The sequence below is a fragment of the Jaculus jaculus genome, chromosome 1 (assembly GCF_020740685.1).
Source record: "Jaculus jaculus isolate mJacJac1 chromosome 1, mJacJac1.mat.Y.cur, whole genome shotgun sequence".
NCBI lineage: Eukaryota > Metazoa > Chordata > Mammalia > Rodentia > Dipodidae > Jaculus > Jaculus jaculus.
This window is the reverse complement of record NC_059102.1, coordinates 264,484,855-264,508,070: the sequence shown is the minus strand read 5'-3', so window position 1 is coordinate 264,508,070 and position 23,216 is coordinate 264,484,855. Positions and strand designations below refer to the sequence as shown.

Genomic DNA, 23,216 nt, shown 5'->3' with positions numbered 1-23,216 from the left:
TATATATGTATATATGATCTGGCTATGACTATGCAAAATGATGAAGCCAAGAAGTCCTCCGGACCTCACACTTTCTAGCTCTGAAATGGGGTTTTAGGGGGATTGTTGTGGGGTGTCTACTGATGGGATCCTAGGATTCCAATCTCTTTTGGAGCAAGATGCTATCATAGACTCCCCATTCCCAGCAACCAGTGTGGTGAGTCTGCTGACTTTTCTCTGAACATTCTTGCTTGTACTAGGAATAGTACTTGCTCATAAGTTGAGACACACTATGAAACAATGAGGCATTGTGGTCTCCCCATTACATGGATTTCATATGTAGATAACAAAATGACACAAGATTTGCAGTATAAGCAGCAAATCATTGAAAAACTACATGATTTATACTACAGAAAAGAAGTATTTACTAAGAGCATCCTCACTCAGCCTCTGCTATCTAAGTGCCCTTGGGCAAGTTTTAAATATCCCTCTACTATCTCCTAAGTTAACTAGAGATAATAATAGTACCCACCTAATAGGTGGTCATCAGAATCAAATTAGGTGCTAGGGGAGAAAAGATGTCAAGAGTCTTAACTAGTAGTGGACTCTTTAAGCTACACAGCTTGCCAGACAGGAAAAATGTGCCAACTGGTGCAATGACGGCATGTCTGTTATGGGGGAAGCCAACTGCAGACTGACTGGAGTTGATGTCCAGTCCACAGAAGGAAATTCATGGTGGGTACTCAAAACCTATGCCTGGAGAGGTCATGGGCTCTGGGGGTGAAGAGAAGCTACATCTGTTGTTTGGCTAAATGGATATATCATGCCCTTCAAATTGTCTTCTAAATATTTATGTTTGTGTGCACACATCAATGCTACTCATTTATGGTTAGAGAAGCTTCTCTTTTCACATGGTGGTGACTACCTGGGTGACTCAAAACTCATCAAAGTGCTTAGAAGTGACAGTGTACTTTTCTGCACTGAGAGATACTAGTATAACACCTCCAAGCTTCAGAGACTATTGCAGAAGACAATGCAGAAAGAATGGAATAGCCAAAAGATGGGAGGGGTGCTTTGAAATTCTGTCTACCATACACAAACTGGCTGCTGCATGCAGAACTTCAGAGTGGCTGACACTGATACACAAGACCAGCATAATATGAGGCAAAAAAAGTGATGGTACCCAACACAGGATGTGCCCATACAAAGAATATATTTAATAAAAAATATGACTTCTGGGCTGGAAGAATGGCATAGTGGTTAAGGAGTTTGCCTGCAAAGTTAAAAGACCCAGGTTTGATTCTCCAGGACCCATGTTAGCCAGATGCACAAGGAGGCACACACATCTGGATTTCACGTGCAGTGGCTGGAGGCCCTGGTATACCCATTCTCTCTCTCCCTCTCTCTCTCTCTCTCCTTTCTTTGTCAAATAAAAAATTAAATAATCTTGTAAAAATATGACTTCAAAATAGAAGATGGGATAGGTGGAAAGAAGAAAGAGTTCAACAGTAGAGGGATAAGGGAAGGCAAACAAAGAATGGTGGTAGAGGGGGACTATGGTCAGGGTACATTGTATATATCCAGGGAAGTTGTCAATAAAACTTTTATAAAAATCAACTCAACTGGGTTATATAAAATGTTAGAACAACACTTAGAGTTTATAAAATACTCAATACAATCACCCTCATTACACAGAGCTAGTGCCAAGAGAGCATAAGTATGTCCTAATGCCATAGACTGAATGTTTGTGGCTACCCTCAATTCACATAAAGAAACTTAATTCCCAGTGTAATAGTTTGGGACATACGATCTTTGACAAGTGAGTAGGTCATGAGAGTAGGGTTGTTGTGATTGACAACTGTGCCCCAGAATGCTCTGTGACTGTTACTACTGGGTGAGAACATAAGGAGAAGATGGCAGAGTATGAACCAAGAATCAAACCCTTACCAGACATCATACCTACTGACTTCTTGAACATGGACCTCTAGTAAACTCAGCCAAAACAAATTCTCTTATCCATAAAGCATTCAGTCTTTGGTATTCTCTTGTAAATGTCCAAATGGACTTTGATAAACTAATTTCCACTGACATAAGAATTCCCACACAACCAGCCACTCCACCCTAGCCCAACCAAAGATGTTTATGAGGATTGCTTCATCTAATTGACCAACACTATGGTAATTTATGCTATTTCTACTAACCCTGTGATTTTTTTAAAAGTTCAGATTTAAATTTTATCTTAATTTATGTACCAGAAGATGGTCATGCATTTTGTTTATTATTTTATTTTATTGTCATTAGCTACCTTTTGTTTTTTCTACTTATTTTCTCTTTACCAGCTATCTTACACTTTTCTTTCCTGCTTCACATTGTTTATTTCTATAGGCTACTTTGGCTACTTTATGAAATGAGGAGGAATGGATTAAAAATAAAACTAGAAGACAAATAGTTCCTAAAATTCAGGGCTATACATTCTCCCACAAAGTCACACTTGCACTGACACATATACAGAAAGCAAAAGAGAAGGTGGGGAGTGTCATGGGGAAAACCAAGTACATATATGGTGCTTACAGCTGTGGCAAGTCGCTCCCGAGTACCCAGTATTTGTGCAGTTACAGTGAAAGGTGCTCCAGGACTGAGAACATTCACCACCATGCTCACAATAGTTGGGCAGACACCTAAAAGAAAGTGAAGATTGTTAGATACCGATACCATGAGGTGCTGATCATGTACACGTGGCCATGTGAAAGAAGGGTGTTGCTACAACATCAATAGTAAATTCCTCATGAATAATGGTTTTCAAACTGGTATTTAGACACTTGAAGGAATAAGCCTTGGGTCATTAAACTCATTTTGTTTTGCTCCATTCTCAAGGAGATGTGACTGCTTAATATTCAATAAATCTCACTTTAGCAGAGCTCTTTATTTTCCCTAAGAGACATAACCTGAAGTCAGTTCTAGCCAGGATTATCAACAGCCTACAGGAAGTAATGTTCCATCCTACTGAACTCTATTGTTTGAACATTTAGAGAAGGAGCAAAGGAGAGAGAATGGAAGGGAAGATAAAAGAAAAGGATACCTTCATTCACTCAGCCTACAGGTCCAAGTATGTGGAAGAAAGTACAGTTATGGGATCCTGAGTCCCATGACATGTTGGATGTGCTAGGGTGTGAATCAAGCTCATAGGGGCTCCCAGGATATTTTAAATTTCTCCAAGGGCCTACATCTGCCCAGTACAATGTGCCCTACCAGCTCCAAGTAGAGCAATTCCAATATTAAGTCATAATACATTCCTTTTAATCACATTCTGTGTTTCAGAAGCTAGGATTTTAGTAATTTAATGCTTAAAAGTGAGTACCATATGAAATCAATGTAATCCAAAAAATAAGGATACAGGAACATAGCTATGTAGTCCCTAATTCCAAGCTTTGGAAAGTTATGTAGAGCCCTAAAGGAGCAAAATTCAATGATTAAACATTTTTATTTAATTTAAAAACTGTGAGTTATTTTCTTTTTTCTTTTTTTTTTTTTTTTTTTTTTGGTTTTTCAAGGTAGGGTCTCACTCTAGCCCAGGCTGACCTGGAATTCACTATGGAGTCTCAGGGTGGCCTTGAACTCACAGCAATCCTCCTACCTCTGCCTCCCCAGTGCTGGGATTAAAGGCGTGCGCCACCACACCCGGCGCAATTTTCAATTTGTTAGTATCACTTTAAAAAACAATTTGCTGTGTATATTTAAAGAAAACATCATGTTATAGATAACAAAAGGGTTAATATACTGAAGCAAACTAACATAGACATCATATTACCTAGCTACTTAATTTTGTTGTTTGTTTTTTGTGATGAAAGTAGATAAAATCTCATTTAGTATTATCTTCAAATATAGTATTTTACTATATATGCTCACCATGTTGCATCTTAACTGTACAGGCTTCTAGAATTTTCCCAAAGGATCATGAACTTGTTAGGACATACTTATTAATAATGTATTAAGTTGTTTGTACCAAAATAACTTTTAAAATCAAAACAATAAGTACATCTTTTAGTTTAGGCATGAGTAAAAGTTTCTGAGAGGCATGGGGAACCTTGAGAGAAAGAGCTGTGGATCTTCTGTTATCAAATAGCATTGAAGGACTGAGATATGTTTTACATTCCCCTCATCTTGGCTAAATCTTAGATAAGTTTCTTGCTGACTGTTTACTTTGAAAACTTCCAATTGTGAATTACTTCTTGGTACTTTTTAGATATAAATCTCCCCACCTCTTGCCAGTTTAGTAACCTATAAATGCCTTTCTGGGGGACTACCCTTTGAAATGCAAGCATCAAAAAGAAAACCCTTATTCCCTATCTCTATGGGAGGATGGGGACCAACTGGCAAACAGACATAGCTTAATCACATTAACATTAGTCAACTGTTAGAAAATAAATCCTCATTAAGTTGTTTGGACCCTGGACCCTAGGCAGCATGGAAAGAAAGGAAAAGCTAAGGGGACATGGAAAAAGAAAGATGTGTCTTACCCTGGCATCTAGTTTGCATTTCTTGCTGGCTGGCAGTCAAGAAACTTCCACAGAACTAATACAACCAAAATTTCCTAAAGATGCCATAAATGAGGATGCTAAAAGAAACAAACTATGCATACTTATGAACAGAATGATCGTGACTTTGCATTAATCTCTATTAGTAATCCTGACTTATCCCTAAATCCAAACAGTACACTTGATTTCATGTACAATAAGAAATTCTTTTTGAAAAAATTAATTATGTACTTTACTGCATGAACAAATTATGTGCTGGCCTCATTACCCCTTCCTCTCATGTTATTGGTGTGCACCAAAGAGTTCTGAGTGCATCACTCAGTCCAGGCTGGGGAACAATGCCTCAGGATACTCCTTCCCCTATGGCTCTTACAATCTTTGCACTCCTTTTTCCACAAAATTCTTTATGATTATAAAATTAAGTACACCAGCTCATATACTTTTACACTGCATAAAGAGACAACATAAGTATTTCTTTTGAAAATCCCTCAACCATATCTTGAGTATATACTGTCCATTCCCCCCCCATCTCACTCTCAATCCCAGTGCCAGCACTTACACCTAAAGTGTGTATTATCCCTTTCCCTACATAGCAACCTCACTAACTGTTTCACTTTGACTCATCCTGGAATTCTTTCTTGCAGCAAAGTCAAGAATCCAACTTTATCTAAGCAGAGGTCCCTAAGGAAGAAACTCCTGGTACTACTGGTGCCTGCAATAGTGCTGAGCAATGGCTCCCCCAAACTCCACTTCTAAAAGACCTACACCACTTTTTTATTTATTTTTTGTTGTTGTTGTTATGAAGGACATACTTCGTATGGATCCAGCATGTGTTGGTACCAATTTTTCCCTAATCCCTGCCCCCTTATAAAGGTACCAGGAATATCTTTTGGTGTAAAGGCACTTAAAAAAAATAACTCAAGGCTCCATGGACGGAGAAGATTGGGACCTTCAAGTATAGATTCAATAGTTCTGATCCGACTAGTGATGCTATTCAGAATGCAGAATGAATAAAACATTGAAAATGAAGGGCTTCGATGCTCTTATTGATTTAAGTTAAAAACAAATAAACCACAAACCTGCCAAGGATATATTAATAATGGAGTTTTACTTATTTATTCCTTTATTAGAACAAAGGATAAGAACTTCATGTTTTACTGTATGTTTCTTTCCCAATTTTAACTAAAAATAGTGATACTGATTTTTTTTCTAAATGGATGTTGGTGCTGGATAGATGTCTCATTGTGTAATAAGAGCACTTGCTATGCAACATAAGACCCAAGTTCAGATTCCCAGCACCCACGTAAAAAGCCAGGCATCAGGAGTGTGGAGATGGCTCAACAGTTAAGGGCAATTGTTTGCAAAGCCTGCTAGCCTGGGAATAATTCTACAGTCGCCCACATAGGCTGAGTGCAAAAAGTGGCACAAGCATCTACGGTTCCTTTTCAAGAGGCCCTAGCTTGTATATGAGTACACACACACACACACAAAGTTTTTAAAAGCAAGCTTGGCTTCATATTCCTCTAATCCCAGAACTAAGTGGAGCAAAGACAAAAGGATCCCTAGAATTCATTTTCAGACAGTCTAACCAAAAAAAGAGTATGTTCCAGGTTTTATGAGAGAGTCCATCTCAGGGAAATAAGGCAAAACAGGGATTTTGTCCTCTGTCCTCTACATCAGGCATAGACATTTGTACTCACACATATATACCAAAAATTAATCTAAAGTATAATTCTTCACAGAGAACAAAGCAATGCATAAAACACAAAAAAGATTACCTGCACTCCCACTATACAGAAATTACCACTGCCAGCCCATATACATTGCATGTGCATAAACAGAATTGCAAAGTAATGCTACTTCACAATCTGCTTGTTAAGGCTCCAAGAATAAATAACAGGCATATTTCTGTGCCATTAATTTCATAGATACTTTAGTATTTTCATAGATTTTCATAAATCTGTCAGAGACTATGTTATATTTTATTAAATTCTTTAACATTTCAAATCAATGGCAATCTGGGAAAAATGAGATTTAAAAATATTAAAATAGTGCAATCCTAGTTGCAATCAAATCAGAAAAGAATAGAGCTGACCTTTCTTTAAAAAAAAAATCTCAAAGCCTGTTTTTAAAAAGGCAGGTATAAGTGGCTTTTCCTAAATACAAAAGGAATGAATCTTTAATTATCGTAGCATATAAGCTATTTCTATTTGATCTACTTCCAAAAGAGTAGTTGGACCCATTTTTCTTTATTCCTTTTAGTCAGGCTAGACTTTTACACATTTCTAAATAAAATGTGAAAGACTGAATTGTGAATTTTACTTAAATTCATTACATGGTAATGTTCGCCTGCTTGTAACCTACAGCAATTCACTTTGTATAGCAAGTACTCATTCTCCCCAAATGTTCTAAACAATTTCATTTTACACTTTCCTACTTGCTAGTCATTCCAATACAAAGTAAAACAATCCATCAACCCATTTTCTCAAGCTTCTCAATCTTTCTCACAGACATTTCCATCACTATTTTCATTGCTTGTGAGTTTGAATAAATTCATCCATCAACATACCCAAACCTGAAGTGACTGGTAAGATTTTGGTTTAGCCTTATTCCCTGTCCAATAAAATCTAAATTTCAAACAACTTTTGTGCAATGTAAAACATTGGACTACATTGTATAATACTGAAGTTGAATATATATTTATATATATCTTTATCACATCCAGGGAAATGAAGCAATGCTAATTACCTGTAGGTCCTAATCTAATGATGGATTTGAATCTTATTTCCTTCCTCAAAATTGTGATTAATGAAAACTCACTCCTCCTACAACTAAGTCCTAAGCCACTCCACCAAAAGCTAAGCTTTCAGTGCTATAGGAGATAGAATAATGACATTATCTTCAAATACCCTGCATGGGACACAAGTGAGAAGTAACAAGGGTAGGCTTATGGGGCTCCATGGAGAAGAGGGGGAGAGTAAAGCACTATGGGTAAAGACTCTGGCATGAAGGAAGGACAAGGTTGGACCTGGCTGGAAGATGGTATAGAGGGAACAAGGACTAGCCAGTAGAGGCACACTGGAAAGGCAGCATGAGATGTTGAGGGGCTGGGGCTGGGAAAAACAAGGAGGTAGGAGCCAGACCTCTGAATGATGTCACTGTCATATCACAGTCTCCTAGTTCTTTCCAGGGGTTTCTGCAACCTGGGTGTCATTTGAGAGCAAGTATACACTTCTCTCTCTGCCCTACTCTAGCCCTGTTCAGGTTTCCGTATAGATATGGAGACAGGGATAGCAGCTGAACTTGTGGGTCTGTCCTTATTCCTTAGCCATCAGAGTTCCTGTACTTGGGACCACCCTTCTACATGTCCACAAAAGATGAGTAAAGAACCTCTGATGAGTGAGTGTGCATGAGTGGCTGTGATAGGAAGGAATGAGCACACAAGAGCATAAGAAGGACCATGTGTGTTAGATGGGAGGGGTATGTGTGAGCGTGCTGAGAAGTGTAAATGAATATAAAGATACTGTGAGTGTAGAAGTTTTAAATATGTAAGAGAGCATATGAGTATTACTTTGGATGAGATTGTGTGTAATTACTGTGTTAGTGTGTGTGTATGGAATGGATGTATTAATGTGAGTACATGCATGCACACCTTTATGAGTAAGTCTCATCTCACTGAAAGCTGGTTACAGTAAAAATACTTTTTAAAAATATCACATTAAATCCCTGTCAAATTTATAATGCTTTCAATGTTACTTATTACATTAAATTATAATTTATTATGCCATTAAATGACCCATTATGGAAGTGTGATTAACATATTAATCACAAAGATGCTAAGGTACATCCAGGGAGGCTATCTGGAAAGATAGGCACACATATTATGGAAATTTCTGGATTTGGAGCTGAGATCTTATACAGGTTATCTTAACCAACACAACCTCTACAGGCATCTAGTTTAATATTTCTGAAGCAAAAATACTATTAAGATATTTTTGTGAGAAGTGATTTAAATCCACATTGGTATCAAGTGTTTGGTACAAGGTGTGGTCTATGAATTTAAATCTGTAATGGACCTGACAACCCATCAAAGCCATACTTAAAATTAAAAGCCTCGAATACAAAGCATGGCTGGTGTGATTACTTTGCTACAGTTGTCCAGGTCTACTTATAGTTTTTGACTGTTACTGTTAGGTATTAGTTCAACAGTTGCTTGTGTTCTACCACTAACACCCCACTTGCCTTGCTGTGCCCATGCTCCTTTGGAGCCTCTGGGTCATTCTTACACCGTAATCAGTGTGATGGTCCACATGCTTCTAGGGATCGTGTTCCTCCTCACATTCTGTAGAGAACATGGCAATGGCTCTGAAGGGTGCACAGTAGACTAAGAACCCCTACAGTTCCCCTGCCTCTGAGAATATTCAAATGTCAAAGGTAATCAAAGCTAGCTTGATAACTGGTCACATAGGTCTCTGATTTACTCATACCTGATTGTCAATTTTACTGTTTGGATGCCATAGTGTATTGAGTTTTGTGACATATATTTTTTTATTTGAATAAAATGTACTGTTCCTTGGCTGGTGGAAATTTGGGGAGATGGCTGAGCCTTTGGGATGTGCAGCATGCTGGAGGAGATGTGGTACCGGACAGGCTTTTGGGGGTGTTACAGATTAGCTCTCCTTTGCAAGAGCTAGCTCACTCTTGCTGTTCCCACTCTGCTGCTGACATATAAAAGTGTGAGCCAATTTCTTTCTCTGCCATACTTTCTGCACCATGAAGAAACTTCCCTTGAAAGTGTAAACTTGAAATAAACCCTTTCCTCTCATAAGCTGCTCCTGGTTGAGTGTTTTGTGCTGGCAACAAAAAGGTGACTGCTGCAGCAAATTTACCCAAGAGCTCAGGTCACTGCTGCCATGATGAGCCTGGTCATTATTTTCTGATTTTGTTTTTGCTTTTGTTTTGTTTTGTTTTGGTGCTTTGGAACTGAATTGCAGGAGAATATGGAAGGATTTGGAATTTTGAACTAGGGACTCCTTACAAGGGTGTAAGCAACACTTGATGAGAGCTCAAGTAAGTTGGAAATACCTAAATATAGTGGAAATTGTGGACAGCTAGCAATTTGGGAAAGGTGGTGTAGACTTTGGGACATGGACTTTTGCTGGAGGAGGTGTATTGCAGAATGGATCCTCAGCATTTATTAGATTATCATTACTGGTAAATTAGCTAGCTCATTTCCTTGAGACTACTTCCTTCCTGATGTAGTGACATGATGTGATGTACAGCTATCTGCTCATCCATTTTTTCCCCTCCATGATGAAGCTTCCCCTCATAACTATAAGGTGAAACAAACCCTTCCTTCCATAAGCTATTTTTGGTCAGATGTTTTGTCCCAGCAACAAGAAGGTAACTGCTAAGTACATTTATTCCCATATCAAACTATAGCAACAGAATATTGTCTTTTTGAGGGCTGGCATACATATAATTAAAATGGTCACATAGCTTATACCTACATGTTGTCATTTAAATTGTTATATAAAGCAATTGCTGTATTTTTATTTCTCATATAAATACAATTCCTTTCCTGTGGAATAATAGCAGTTAGAGAATAATGTTCATTTTACATATGAACTTTTATATTATGAAAGTTTGAATAGGTCAGCATAGAGATATGAGCTTATCCTTACCTATCTGAGATGCCACAGGAGTCTATCTGAAGGTCACTGAAGTTCCCAAGGGCCCCCTGCTGGACTGCAATCAGATCTACCATTTTGTTGCTAATGGAAATAAGTCTCATACATCCCTGAAACCCACCGAGGAGACTTTTACAGTTTGATCCAAAGCTTTTGTCTGGACAACCTGATAAAAGCAAAAGAATAAAATTAAGATATACCTTAAAGAATCAGGAATCAGTATCATAGGGGAATTTATCAAGAAAAATAAAACAAATGGGCATTTGGTTATCATCTATATACGAGGGAGAAATAAACCTACTGCAATCATTATTAGCTTAGTCTACATTACAAATTGCAATTCATGCAAATTATTTTTTTCATTTGTTCTAAAGGAGTCAAAATAAGTTTCTAGTGTTGTAATAAATAAGTGTAGCTATACTAACTTGATCCAAATTTAGAAATATACTTTTTAGCTGAAGAATTCTGAGTATGGCAGCCAGCAGTATTAAATTTCATATAACTTAAGCATGAAAACTTGTTCTTCTACACTTGAAAACTAAGAACATAATGATGAAAGTGTGTGCTGTAGAGAAGAAAAATCAGTAATGATGAAATGCTTTTGTATTTAAAGCAAACTATCTTCAAAGGAGACTTGGAATAAAATTAACAATTATTTATTTGATTAAATATGTTATTTTCCTATACACACAAGAGTCACACATACAAACATTGTAATGAATACAAGTGGCTAAATGCCAAACAACATCTTACTTTATTTTTATTTATTTAATCTTTATATTATTTTATTTTATTTTATTTGTTCCTTGGCTCATAAAGAAAAGTTCTCTTTACTGATTTTTTTTCTAACATTTAAGACTCATTCTCATTATTTAAATAACAAAGAAATATAATATTAACCATTATTGTCTGGGCTTAATGATGTTCTAAATGTTCATTCAAGTGAAGTAAATAATTTTATGGAGTATGAACACATATATTTCACTTACATATTTTCCATCAATCTTTCTTTGTGGTTATGGTTGTCAACCACTACTATAATTCCAAAGAATGAGAGGCAAATCAGCTACCTTGTATGCTAGACTCTTACCTGGGAATTGCCCATTACAATCTAGTATTTTGACTGAGGATAATCCCCCATGATGCTTTATTTCTCCAAACACATTTGCATGACAAGTAAAAGTATTAAAAGGCACATTAAAATATTCTATTTTAATCTATGGGGAGTATGAAGTTTTAAATTTAAATTATTAAGGAAATGCAATCAAACATTTTTGAGTATTAGTTATTTATATACACCATTCCTGTATTTAATTCTTCTGAGTGTATCATGTAGCTATTTTCCCTGAACGAAACATTGCTTCCTAGAGGACAGAGGCTCGCTCACAGACTCGGGACTCACAAAAGTTAAAAGACTTGGGAGTCCCCACCTTGAGGTTATACAAGCACTAAACAAATTGCTGAGGATGGGGGACCATTCAATGGAGCTCCTTACAGGTTCTGAGGAAAACTTCTTTCCTAGGGCTTCCCTGAGTCTTCACCAGGCATTGCTAGGAATTCAGTAATGCAGCTAGCTGCCTTTGAGTCACCTATGCTACTGTAAGTAGCCTGAGTAAACTCATTGGCTTACCACACTACATTTGAATGGAATCATTTATATGATTACTTGTAAGTACTCTATTTGACAATTTTTTTTCATTTTCCCAGGAAAAATCATACAACATACATGGTCTGCATAATCTTGATATATTTTATAGATGACTTACATACCAATTAAGACTGATAAGATAATAGCTCAATGATACATGGTAGTAACTATTGCCAGAAAAACAAACAACTCACCTCAGACCATTTCAGAATAAAATGAACTGCGCAGGGCTGGAGAGATGGATTAGCAGTTAAGCGCTTGCCTGTGAAGCCTAAGGGCCCGGGTTCGAGGCTCAATTCCCTAGGACCCACGCTTGCCAGATGCACAAGGGGGTGCACATGTCTGGAGTTCGTTTGCAACAGCTGGAGGCCCTGGCACGCCCATTCTCTCTCACTCTCTCTCTCTCTGTCTCTGCCTCTTTCTCTCTCTGTCACTCTCAAATAAATAAATAAAAATTTAAAAAATGCACTGTGCAATCTGCCTGGAGGTAAAGAAGACTACACAACCTCAGAAACACAAAGATTTATCATAATTGTAGACAAAGCCAATGGTCAGAGTATGAGTTACTTCATATTCCTGGCTACATTTTCAATAAGTGAGAAATTCTAAGGTCAAAGAAAAGTTCAGCCAGGTTAGTCTCATTAGTATTTGAGGAGGTAGTCACAGGTTAAAATAATGCAATGTCAGAGAGAAGCTCAATACTGAACCCACTTGAGATGAAAGTTCTAAAATAAGATTTCTGGTGAATATCTACTGATGAATTAATGGATGGATCCCTTACCAGAGGCAGTCTGCATGTTAACTACCTCTGAGGATGGCACACAAATTATCACAGTATGTCACTGTTCTGGGAGTGAGACGTCATGTTACACTCCATGGTGCTGTGGGCTGATAGGATAGATAAAGCTTGCTTTACATAGGCAGGTGGGATGTGAGAATTCTGCACATCACTTAGCAACCTTAGCTTATGCTGCATGGTGTGTAACTCCTCAACGGAGATTCCATTTTAAAAAATGCAGGACATCTATCTATCTCCCATCTGAAGAATCTAGGCTTAAAATGTGTAACTAGTAAGTGATAAAAGCTGAGCACAGTGTATCACAATACACTCTGACTTTGAACATCATTTATTTGAGAGAAAAGATTTAAAAATAGCATAAAGTAATGGATGAATAGTGTAAGTTTTGTGTTGTGTTGCATACAGAGTATTGCTGGTTCTGGAGTAGTCCTCTGTCCAAAAAGCCAACAGCCCAGCACTGTGAAGGCTGCATAGAATGGGGACAGAACCCAGGCTTTTGGAACTGAACAATTCTTCACCATGGCGTACTGCAGCTGGGTTAGAATGACTGTATTCTGATAACATCCCTGGAAACTTGCAGCTAAATTCCAAGGAAAGCAAAGGAGAAATGATGGGCAGCGTCTCAGAGGATAGGATTTTCTTTTTTAAAATCTCAAAGATAAACTGGGTAAAAAATTGACCGCCTAAAAACTGTGTTCTACCTAGATAAGACAGTTCCTAGTGATAAAAGCACTCTCATCCACATAGAACATAAGGTCTTCAATGATAACCAAATGCCACAGGTTTGTGCATTACATGGGGTAGGGACACAAGACATTTAACTGCAAATTGGATGTTAGTGTCAACCAAGAAATCAAGGCATCTGTGCCAGTCTTGCACCGTACTGGAAACTGCTTTATCCCTTTTCTTAGACATGCTTTGTCTATAACCCCTATTATTTGAATCAAATGTTGCTCATAAGCTCATGTGTTTTGAATGTTTGGTTCTCAGCTTATGGCAATTTGAGAGGTGGAGTCTTGCTGGAGAAAGTATGTTGTTAGGGATGGGATTTAGATGTTACAGCGCAGCTTTCCTCTTGCCAGAGCTAAGCTCATTCTCTTGCTGCTGTCTTCTATCTAATATCACAAGAAGTGATGACAGCCTCTACCATTATTTTCCTGTGATAATGAAGTTTCCCCTCAAGACTGTGGGCCAAAATAAACCCTATCCTCCCATAAGCTACCTTTGGTTTAGTGTTTTATTCCTGCAATGCAAAGGCAATTGAAACAGTTCCAGAAGGTCCCATATGGAAAGATGTGGCACTCACTTGGAACCCTCTGTCTTGAATATCTATCCAAAGAATTCAGAATTCCTAGACCTAAAGTTCTAATAAGTGTGCCTTAGATCAGAACTTCTAAGACTGTGCAAGCATTAAGTTGGTCCCAACCCTGGAAAAGATAAGATAGCAGAGTATGTGTTAAAACTTGTTAGAGGGCTGGATAGATGGCTTAGTGATTAAGGTCCATGCCTACGAACCCTAAGAATCCAGGTTTAATTCCCCCAGTCCCACATAAGCCAAATGCACATGGTGGCATATGCATCTGGAGTTCATTTGCAGTGGCTAGAGGTCCTGGTGTGCCATTCTTGCACAATCTCTCCCTCTCTCTCTCTCTGTCTCTAATAAATAAATAAAAATTAAAACTAACTTTAAAAAAGTGTTTAGAGTTTGAATATAGAAGTACAACTTTTAGAAATAACATAGACATAAACTTATAAAGGGCAGAAATGGAAGAACAATCTCCAAATTCGGGGAGTGCTTATATAGGGAGATCAAAGTATATGATTCTAGAGGGACAAGTGGATGGGATGAACTTAGTCTGTCTTAAGTGAAGGTATGCATTTGAAGGTGTGTACTTGAAAAACTCATTAACATTTCTTAAAATGTACATGCCACATAAGATTTAAACAATAAAAGGAACTGGATATGGGGAATACAGTAAATTTTTACATATTTACAATAAATTTGAGTATCAAAAATATTTTAGAATACAGTGTATATGTGTCATAAAAATGAAAAATTATAGAGTGCATATCTGATGTATTTCATCCTAAAATATCACAGTATGAGGTAAACAATCACAAGAGGAAAAATTGTATGCAACATAGCTAAGTGTTGCTAAACCTGAGCATGACAAATATCTAATTTTTTTAAGAGTGATGACTCTATCTTCCTAATTTATATTATCTAGGCTTCTAGTTTTTATTTTGTAACATTTAACAATATCTTGGAGTATTTTCCTGTCTTTAGCGTTTCTGAATATTTTCCTTTGAAATGAAAGCTTTTGATTAACTTATTCGATATATTTTACTATTGATTAAAAGCTGATTTCCGGGCTGGGAAGTGGCTCAGCAGTTAAAGGTGCTTGCTACCAAAGCCTGACATCCCAGGTTTAACTCCTCAGTACCCAAATGAAGCCAAATGAAAAACCTGGCCCATTACATCTAGAATTTATTTTCAGTAGCAAGAGACTCTGGTGTACCCATTCTCCTTCCCTCCCTTTGTCTCATAAGTAAAAATATAAAAAAGCTGTGTTCCTATGGATTATTATAATACTTATTATGTTTTTTTAATAACCTGGTTCAGAAATAAACAATTCTTAGTAATGAAAGCAATTGGATTTCTTTTAAATTGTAGACTTTTACTGTCTTTCACAGTCATGGGTTATGCAGGGATTGTTTGTTTTTGTTTTTTTGTTCATTTGCATTTAAATTCTAGTGAACTGATTTATGGATAATGTTGCTATTGTCAATTCTGAGAAAATAATTTGTATTTCACTGGTAAAAAATATGAGAACTGGCTTCTTCTTCCCATATGTAAAATCATTCTAGACAGAAGCAACTACTTACTAAAATATAGTAATAAGAAAACAAGAGATACCATGTAATAGCTAGAAATAAGTCTCCTAATAGTTTTAAAACTACATGTCTAATGACAAAGAATATTTATTTTAATTTTCCAGTTATAAAGAATCATTTCATTTCTTAAATTTTCTAAGATTTTAGTTCAATCAAACATCCACATTCTAAGTAAATGCTTCATTTGTTTCTGTTCTCTGAGGAAGATGTCCTGATGTTGAAGGCCAGTGTCCTGGTTTGATCACATCAATCAGTGTCTTCTTTAGCAAAGAAAAACAGTTGCTATGGATGATTAAAGTATTTGCCCACAGGCATAATATTGGCCTCAGTATTGGGCAGTGAGGAAGCAGTCAGGATGCTCTAAGGAGCCCAAAAATAGATCAGTAAAATACTATAGTAAAATCAACCCATACAAATAAAAGGTTATGTAGAAGAGTCATTTAACGTAGGAAAGTACAACAAGGCATGAAGATAAGAACTGAAGTTAGCCTACTTACAATAAATCTCATTATTGAAAAAGTAAACGTAAGTAAGTATCCCTTGTATAAATTAATTTTAGATCATAATGTGTCATCTCTATCCACTCAACATTTCCATATTTAAAGAAAATGAGATTATTTCTTGGTATTAACATTGGCTTAGAAAAGACATAGGAGTGCTGAATGCAAATATGCCCAATGGCCACATGGACTGACTCTGTTTCTTACCTCCAAAATAATAGGTACTATTTGAGTAAATCTGCTCAGGCCCCAGCAAAGGAGAAGCATAGGTCACATGATCGTCTACTGCCACACTCAGGTGATTCCTTCTAGCTGACAAGGAGACAGAGTGCCATTGGCCATCATTTAATCCAACACCTGAGAGAGGAAATCAGTTGAAAAGCTCTCAACAGAGAACGCTGGAAGCAGTTACTTAGAAACAGTTATAGAGACTTGGGTAATTGACTACACTGTATCTGCTGTAGTTCCACTTTACCTGCAAGACCCAGTGGATGCCTGAAACCCTACATATAATCTTTTCAGAAATTACTGAAATATAAGCATAAGATAATAATAAGTACTTTCAGTTTTCTCTTCATATACACAATCATGATCAACATTAATTCATGAATCAGGCAATAAAAATGAATATTCATAGCTATGAATAAAATAGAATAAGCATAGTAATGTACTGTAACAAATGTTACTTAAACCCAATACTTGCTTTTGGAATTTTACATTTAATAGTTTCATACCACAGTTCACCACAGGTAACTAAAAGTATGGAAAGTAAAAGCACAAATGGGGTGGGGACTGAGTGGGAAACAGACATCTTTATGTCCAGAGTGAAGTGTTCTTACCCTCTCTTCTTTGGGAGAAATTAGGGAATGAAGGTAGACAGAGAGCCTTAAGGTACTGCTTACCATAACTTCAAATTCAATTAAATCAAAGTTTCTACCCCCATATAATCTGGAACGGTTGAAGGCTTCCACTACTTGGCACAAAATGATTTTCATCTTCCATCATTATAATGCATCTCTTGATGAAAAATGTTTAGGAAGACTATGCATATTTCAGCAAATTCTGTTATACCAAATAAACTGTTTATATATTGCCTATATAGTTTTTTTTAATAATATTAGAATAAATACTTAGCAAAATATATCAGCAGCAAATAATTCCAGTTGTCCTGTACATACTTCCTGTGAAAATCAATGAAAACAGTGCTCTGGGATCTGGATGGAACCTGAAAGCAAGCCAGTTCCCAGATAGTCTGGCCATATAGTACTGGAAAGTGCTACATGAGCTGTTGGGGTAAAATGGCCAACAATCAGGTATGCTAGCAGGGAACGCTAACAGCAACCAGCCTGACAAGATGGACATGCCTGTGCAATAGTAGCACTCAGCTTATGTGGTTAACCAATATAGCTCTGTGATTGAGGAAAAGATCCCCTCAGTGGAAAGGAACCCATAGCTGGAACTGGGAACCAAGTCAGAATCCTATGGTGACCAAGATCATGGACTGCAACAAGAAGCTCCCAGTAGTCTTTAGCCAAAAGAGAGGCTACACCCATCCAAATCTCTCTTAATTAAAAATGTGTACCCCACTGAACCTACGCTAACCTCAATCTACAATGGAGAATCTATTTTTCTTTTTCAGAAGACAGTGAGAACAGAGGAGATAAACAAACCATTGTACATCAGCCAGGAAGCCCCAGAGGAATTGGCAAGATGAGCATCAGTGCTGCTTCCATGGTGAGCCTGACAACCACCACCAGGGTGATGAAGACTGACACTGAAGGTACTTAAGACACACCAAGGCAGAAATCCAGAACCTGGTAAGAACTCAGCACTAAATCAAACTTAAAATATACCCACCATGACTCACCAAATTTTGCAGAAGAGGGGTCAGAAAGGTTGTAAGAGCCACAGGGTGGAAGGGAATCTCCAGAGGTATTGCCCACCCTCTTACAGTGACTGACTGCTGTTCTCACATCTCATAACCCACAACTCTAAGGGGAACACCAGTAATCCCACTAAGGAGGGCCCTCAGTGGAATGGGGACAGGGAAGAGGGAAACAATGGCACTAATACTAATATATGATGTGTCTCAACATAGTTTCTACTTAAGTTAAAAAACAATCCACAAAACAGAGCTCTGGGGCTAGAGAAATAGCTTGTCAGCTTATTGGTTAAGGTGCTTGCCTGCAAAGCCAAAGGTTCTATTCCCTAGTATCCATGTAAAGCAAATGCACAAATTGGCACATGCATCTGGAGGGAGTTTGTTTGCTATGGCTAGATGCCTGGCATGCCTATTCTCTCTCTTTCTCTCTCCATATGTGTGTGTGTGTGTTTGTGTGTGTGTGTGTGTGTGTGTGTGTGTGTAATATCTGTCAACAGAAGCTCAAATAGAATAAGTTTATAGACCAAGAAGTTTCTTGAAAAAAATATTTGTGACTAGAGACTCACAGGACCCTAGCTTTGAATTTCCCCTCAGAGTAACAGTTTAGTATTTCTTAACTCAGTGTCTAAAGAATTTTACAGATGTTAACACAAATAAGTAAGAATATTCCATTCTCTCTCTCTTTCTCCATAAGTACACATATAATTTTAATTATATTCTTTTTTTTTTTTTTTGAGGCAAGCCCAATAAACTGCCTCTTTTTTATGTGAGAATGAAAGAGTGAGAGAGAAGGAAACAGAGAGACTTGGCATGCCAGAGCCTCCAGTCACTGCAATCAAACTCCAGACATATGTGCCCCCTTGTGCACATGTGAGACTTTGTGAGCTTGCATCGCTGTGTGTCTGGCTCACACGGGACATAGAGAGTCAAACATGAGTCCTTAGGTTTCATAGGCAAGTGTCTTAACCGCTAAGCCATCTCTCCAGTCTTGATTATATTCTTAATGGTATGTAAATATAACATTGCTATAATCTAAAATCAAGGTGTTCATATTGCCTTTAAACACACAATTTCTAGGTCATCCCAACGAAATTTCAACAATACAAATCCATGAGATGGCTTATATGTTACCCCATAAGGTAAAATACATCCATCTACAAGGACCCTTTATTAAATCTAAGCAAATATGTGAAAGTAATACTTCTACGGTAGATTTAGCAGTCAAGCTTACATGGCCCAAACATCTACCTCTGTATCACTCTGCAGATCAAGTGAGTAAACAATAATATAATTACTCTACTAAACACAAAGAGCCTTTCTTAATACTATACAAAATTTCTTTCATTCCTCTAGGCTAGTTTCCACAATTTTCTGATTGAGAATGTATCAAAACTCCTTTCAGTGGCCACATTGTTTTATCCTAGGTGTACCTAACCTAACACAAATTCCACCAAGCCATAGAAACCCACTTTCATATTTTATTAAAGAAAAAAAAAAGATTCTAAGACCCAGTTATAGTTTGCTATATGAAAGATTATGGGAAAGACTTAAACACTGATATGAAGAATATAGATTAGACACTTTCAGACTTGTTTTCTAAAGTGACTCTTCATAGATGACTGGATATAGTGTGTAACCCAGGTTGGAGTCAGAATTAACGAAAGTCAGACATCCCCAATGTTTCATCCAGTCATTCCTTTAGAAAGCTGTGTGTAGGGTAAGAACCCTCATATATACTTTATCCTCAGGCTCAAGTGTACCCTGCTCTATTTCCTGTTCTCCATGAGACCCCCAGCCTGTTCTGCAGCACGATGCTACCCTGCCAACAAGACCCTGCTTCTGCTATTTCTCCTTAGGATTTTTAATGTTTTTGGACATTGCTTATCAAAATACCTGTGTAGATAAGCATCTAATTCCAAATACCATACTTTTCCTTCTGTCTTTGAGACAGGTTCACTCTGTATCCCAGGCTGGCCACAAACCTACCATCTTCCTGCTCCATCCTCCTGAGTCCTAGAATTATAGGCATATGGCACCTCACCTGGCTTGCATACTGACGGTTTTATAAAGTGGGGTAAAGTGAATTATTTGAAATGTAGGATCACACAAAAGCCTACTATGTATGTGTTGTATTTGATAAATGTCTTTTCTTGTCAACAGTTTCTGAGAGCTTAATGCCAATTTTGATATTCATCGTGGAGAATCTCTAAGAAATCTCTCACTGAGCCAGCGTTGGTTCAGGCACCACACTTTGTGTAAGAATGCCTTGGGCATCTGCTGATTGGGGCACAAGACATAATTAAATCAAAGGTTTGTGGAGACCTTTGGAACAGTACTTTAAATACAGAAGCCAAGTTACATTATGAACATAAGACTGGTGGGACAGCTCACTCCAATTTGGCACAGTAAAATCTACCTATCTAATGAGCAAGCTATGATCTTGGGTTATCCTCGTGGAGAAAACTTCAGAGCAGAAATCCTGTGTGATAGACATCATTTACCTATGGAGGAGATTTATTACCTGTCAATGGGATTTATTACTCAAATTAAATTGTGAAGGATCCATAACATCTTTCAACTAACTTTACCTATTAAATCAGGTTCAATTTTTCTTCATAAATATATAACTACTTTTCACTTCCCAGTCTGATGAGTGGTAAACCCTCTTTTAAAGCCACATGACTGTAAAAGGAGGGAGGGAAAATATTCACAGAACTTTTAGGGTTTTTTAATTAATGACATTATGTAACTCGGTGCTGGATTATTCAACATTGCCAATGTATTAGTTATTCTTCTCATGTATGACATGACAGAGGGAACCTGATGAAGGAGAGGTTTAATGTGACCTGTGGTCCAGGGAAACAATCCGTCAGGGTTAGGAAGGTATGGCAATGTTCATGGACTCAGGAGCATGTGACTGTGACTTCTAATATCTCAGTGGACAAGAAAGCAGAGTGAAATTGGTTGGAAATGGGATAGAGGTGTACAACCTTCAAAGGTCTACTCACGGTAACCTATTTATTCCAATCATGCTTTCAGCCCTAAAGTTTCCACCATATCCTCAAATAGCATCACCAGCTATACACTACCTGTCCAAACCTATGAGATTGTTGTGGACATTTCACATTCAAACCATTACAGTTGTCACGCATAATTTCTTTTCCATAATGGACATCAAACCTAGGGTCTTGCACATGATAGGCAAGTGCTTTACCACTAAGCCAAATCTCCAGCCCCACTCAAAGCTTTTGAGCCTGGGGAGTGAGTATATTGTTGATATACTAATAATGAAGCTACTAGTAATTACTGTGTGACTTTTATGCACTGTATTATTTACATGATAACTGTTATTATCTTTATTGTAAATGTAGAGAGAAATGAGACTTGAGGAAGATAAACACTTACCCAAGGTGATATTAAGCTGGCAACCATTAATATTGAAACAGAAACCACCTGACTCTAAATCCCACATTTTCTCTGCCTACAAAGCAAGTGGTTCCCTTATTTTATCTCCTGTCTAATTAAGGAAAAAACAAGTCCTGGCAGCAGTACGCTTGGCTGGTACTATAAGGAGGTCCATCTATAAACACAGAGCCAGGGTAGCATGGTGTCCTGTTGAATATATAACTTCCAGGACACCAACAGACAAGGTCACTATATTATTACAATTGAATGGTGAAACAAAATCAAGACTATTTTAAGGCTGGGGTAGTGGTACAAACCTGCAACCCCAGCACTTAAGCAAGAGGATTCCTACAGCTTCTATGCCAGCCTGGTCCATATAGATAGCTTCAACTACCAAGATCCTGTCTTTAAAAGTCAAGCAAAAAAAAAAAAAAAAAAAAGAATTATTTCAAAATCTGTGTAAGCCTAAACAAAAAGCAAGGTTATTGCACAAACCACCAAAATACCAAAGTTTTGTCTCTGCTGGCTAAATAATGACTAATGTTGTGGTTTGAATGTGAAATGTCCCCTGACAGGATCATATTCTGAATGTTTGGTCCCCAGCTAGAATGCTATTTTTGAGGCTGTGCAACTTTAGAAGCCAGAGGCTCATCACTAGGAATGAGATTTTGAAGGTTATAGGACAGCTCCTAATTCTATTTTTGCTTTCTGCTTCCTAGTCCTCCATGATGTGAGCAGCCTCTGACACACATTCCTGTGGCCAAATGTACCACCATGTGCATGGTGCCTATTCTGCCATGACAGACTGAAATCCATGGGCCAACATAAACATTTCTTCCCTTCAGTTGCTCTAGCCAGGTATGGTGGACACAGAAAACACACACAAAAAAAATTAATAATACAACTGATAATTTTTTAACCAATCACAACTTTAGCTTTATGCCATTCCTCTATTCTCCTAGGTTAACACTGACAAAGACAGCTAATTACAGACTTTTTCCCTTACTTCTAACAGCATTTAATCTATAGCAAATGTTTCCTCCTTAGAAGCTACCCTATATCAGTGAACATAACACCAAAACTTATACATTATTCTTAACATTTTTCATTGAGACAATCCACATAGCTCCCAGGGGGTGTGTTCCTCTTGTAACAATCAGCAATAAATCTGACATATTCAAAATCCAAGTATGGTCACTTTTGTCTAAGGTTAGAAAACAGTGACAACTACAAAGTAAGACTAGAGACATAAATGGAAGTGTTTGTAATTGAAGGTGGTGGAGAGGATAGGATTATGAATCAGAACTTTCTACCTTCCTCCACCTCCATTCACTATCTCTGGTTCAAGCCACATAAACGCAAAAATACAGCAAGTAGAAAAAAAATTCCATTGTCTTCCTTGTACATAATCTCTGGAAGAACAATCCTATAATGCTACAAAAAAAACATTCTGACAGCTTAGCTGCCATGACCCTCTCAATAGACCAGAACAAGTATTCATGTGGTAAGATGGATAAAGAAAAAGCAAGCCTGCCACATAGGGTAGATTTTCTGCAAAGGTGAAGAAGGCAATTATATGTAGTCCATCACTCAAGGAGCAACCAAAGGGCTATGCTCACTTCAAAATCTATTCTGGTGCTCCGGAAGGACCAGAAATTCCCACCTCTAGTAATGATACTCAAGAACTATAATTAAGGATCCAGATCACTAGATAGCTCCTGTCAAGGTGAAAATGTGGAGGTTATCTGTAGACAACACTTTTTAGTGGAGAACAGAAGCTTAAGGCTGACAAATTTACAGTCTGAAGCTAGGAAGAGTCCAACAGTGTAAAGGATGAGAAAACATTGAAATATAGCTTTTCTGGGTGGGACACACCAACAGTG

The 23,216-nt window shown here is 37.5% G+C and overlaps 1 protein-coding gene across 2 annotated transcripts in view; it reads right to left on the bottom strand.

The window, feature by feature from the left end:
* Positions 1 to 23,216, bottom strand: part of Cntnap4 (contactin associated protein family member 4) — a 312,074-nt gene that overhangs the window by 92,558 nt on the left and 196,300 nt on the right. Inside the window, exons 9-11 of one of the 2 annotated variants that reach the window (XM_004659600.2) lie at positions 16,254 to 16,403; positions 10,199 to 10,370; positions 2,551 to 2,657 (exon numbers count right to left, since the gene is read on the bottom strand). In XM_004659600.2, coding sequence (XP_004659657.1) covers positions 2,551 to 2,657; positions 10,199 to 10,370; positions 16,254 to 16,403 — 429 coding nt within the window. The remainder of the gene's footprint in view (positions 1 to 2,550; positions 2,658 to 10,198; positions 10,371 to 16,253; positions 16,404 to 23,216) is intronic. The other variant, XM_045141713.1, reaches the window with a different exon arrangement.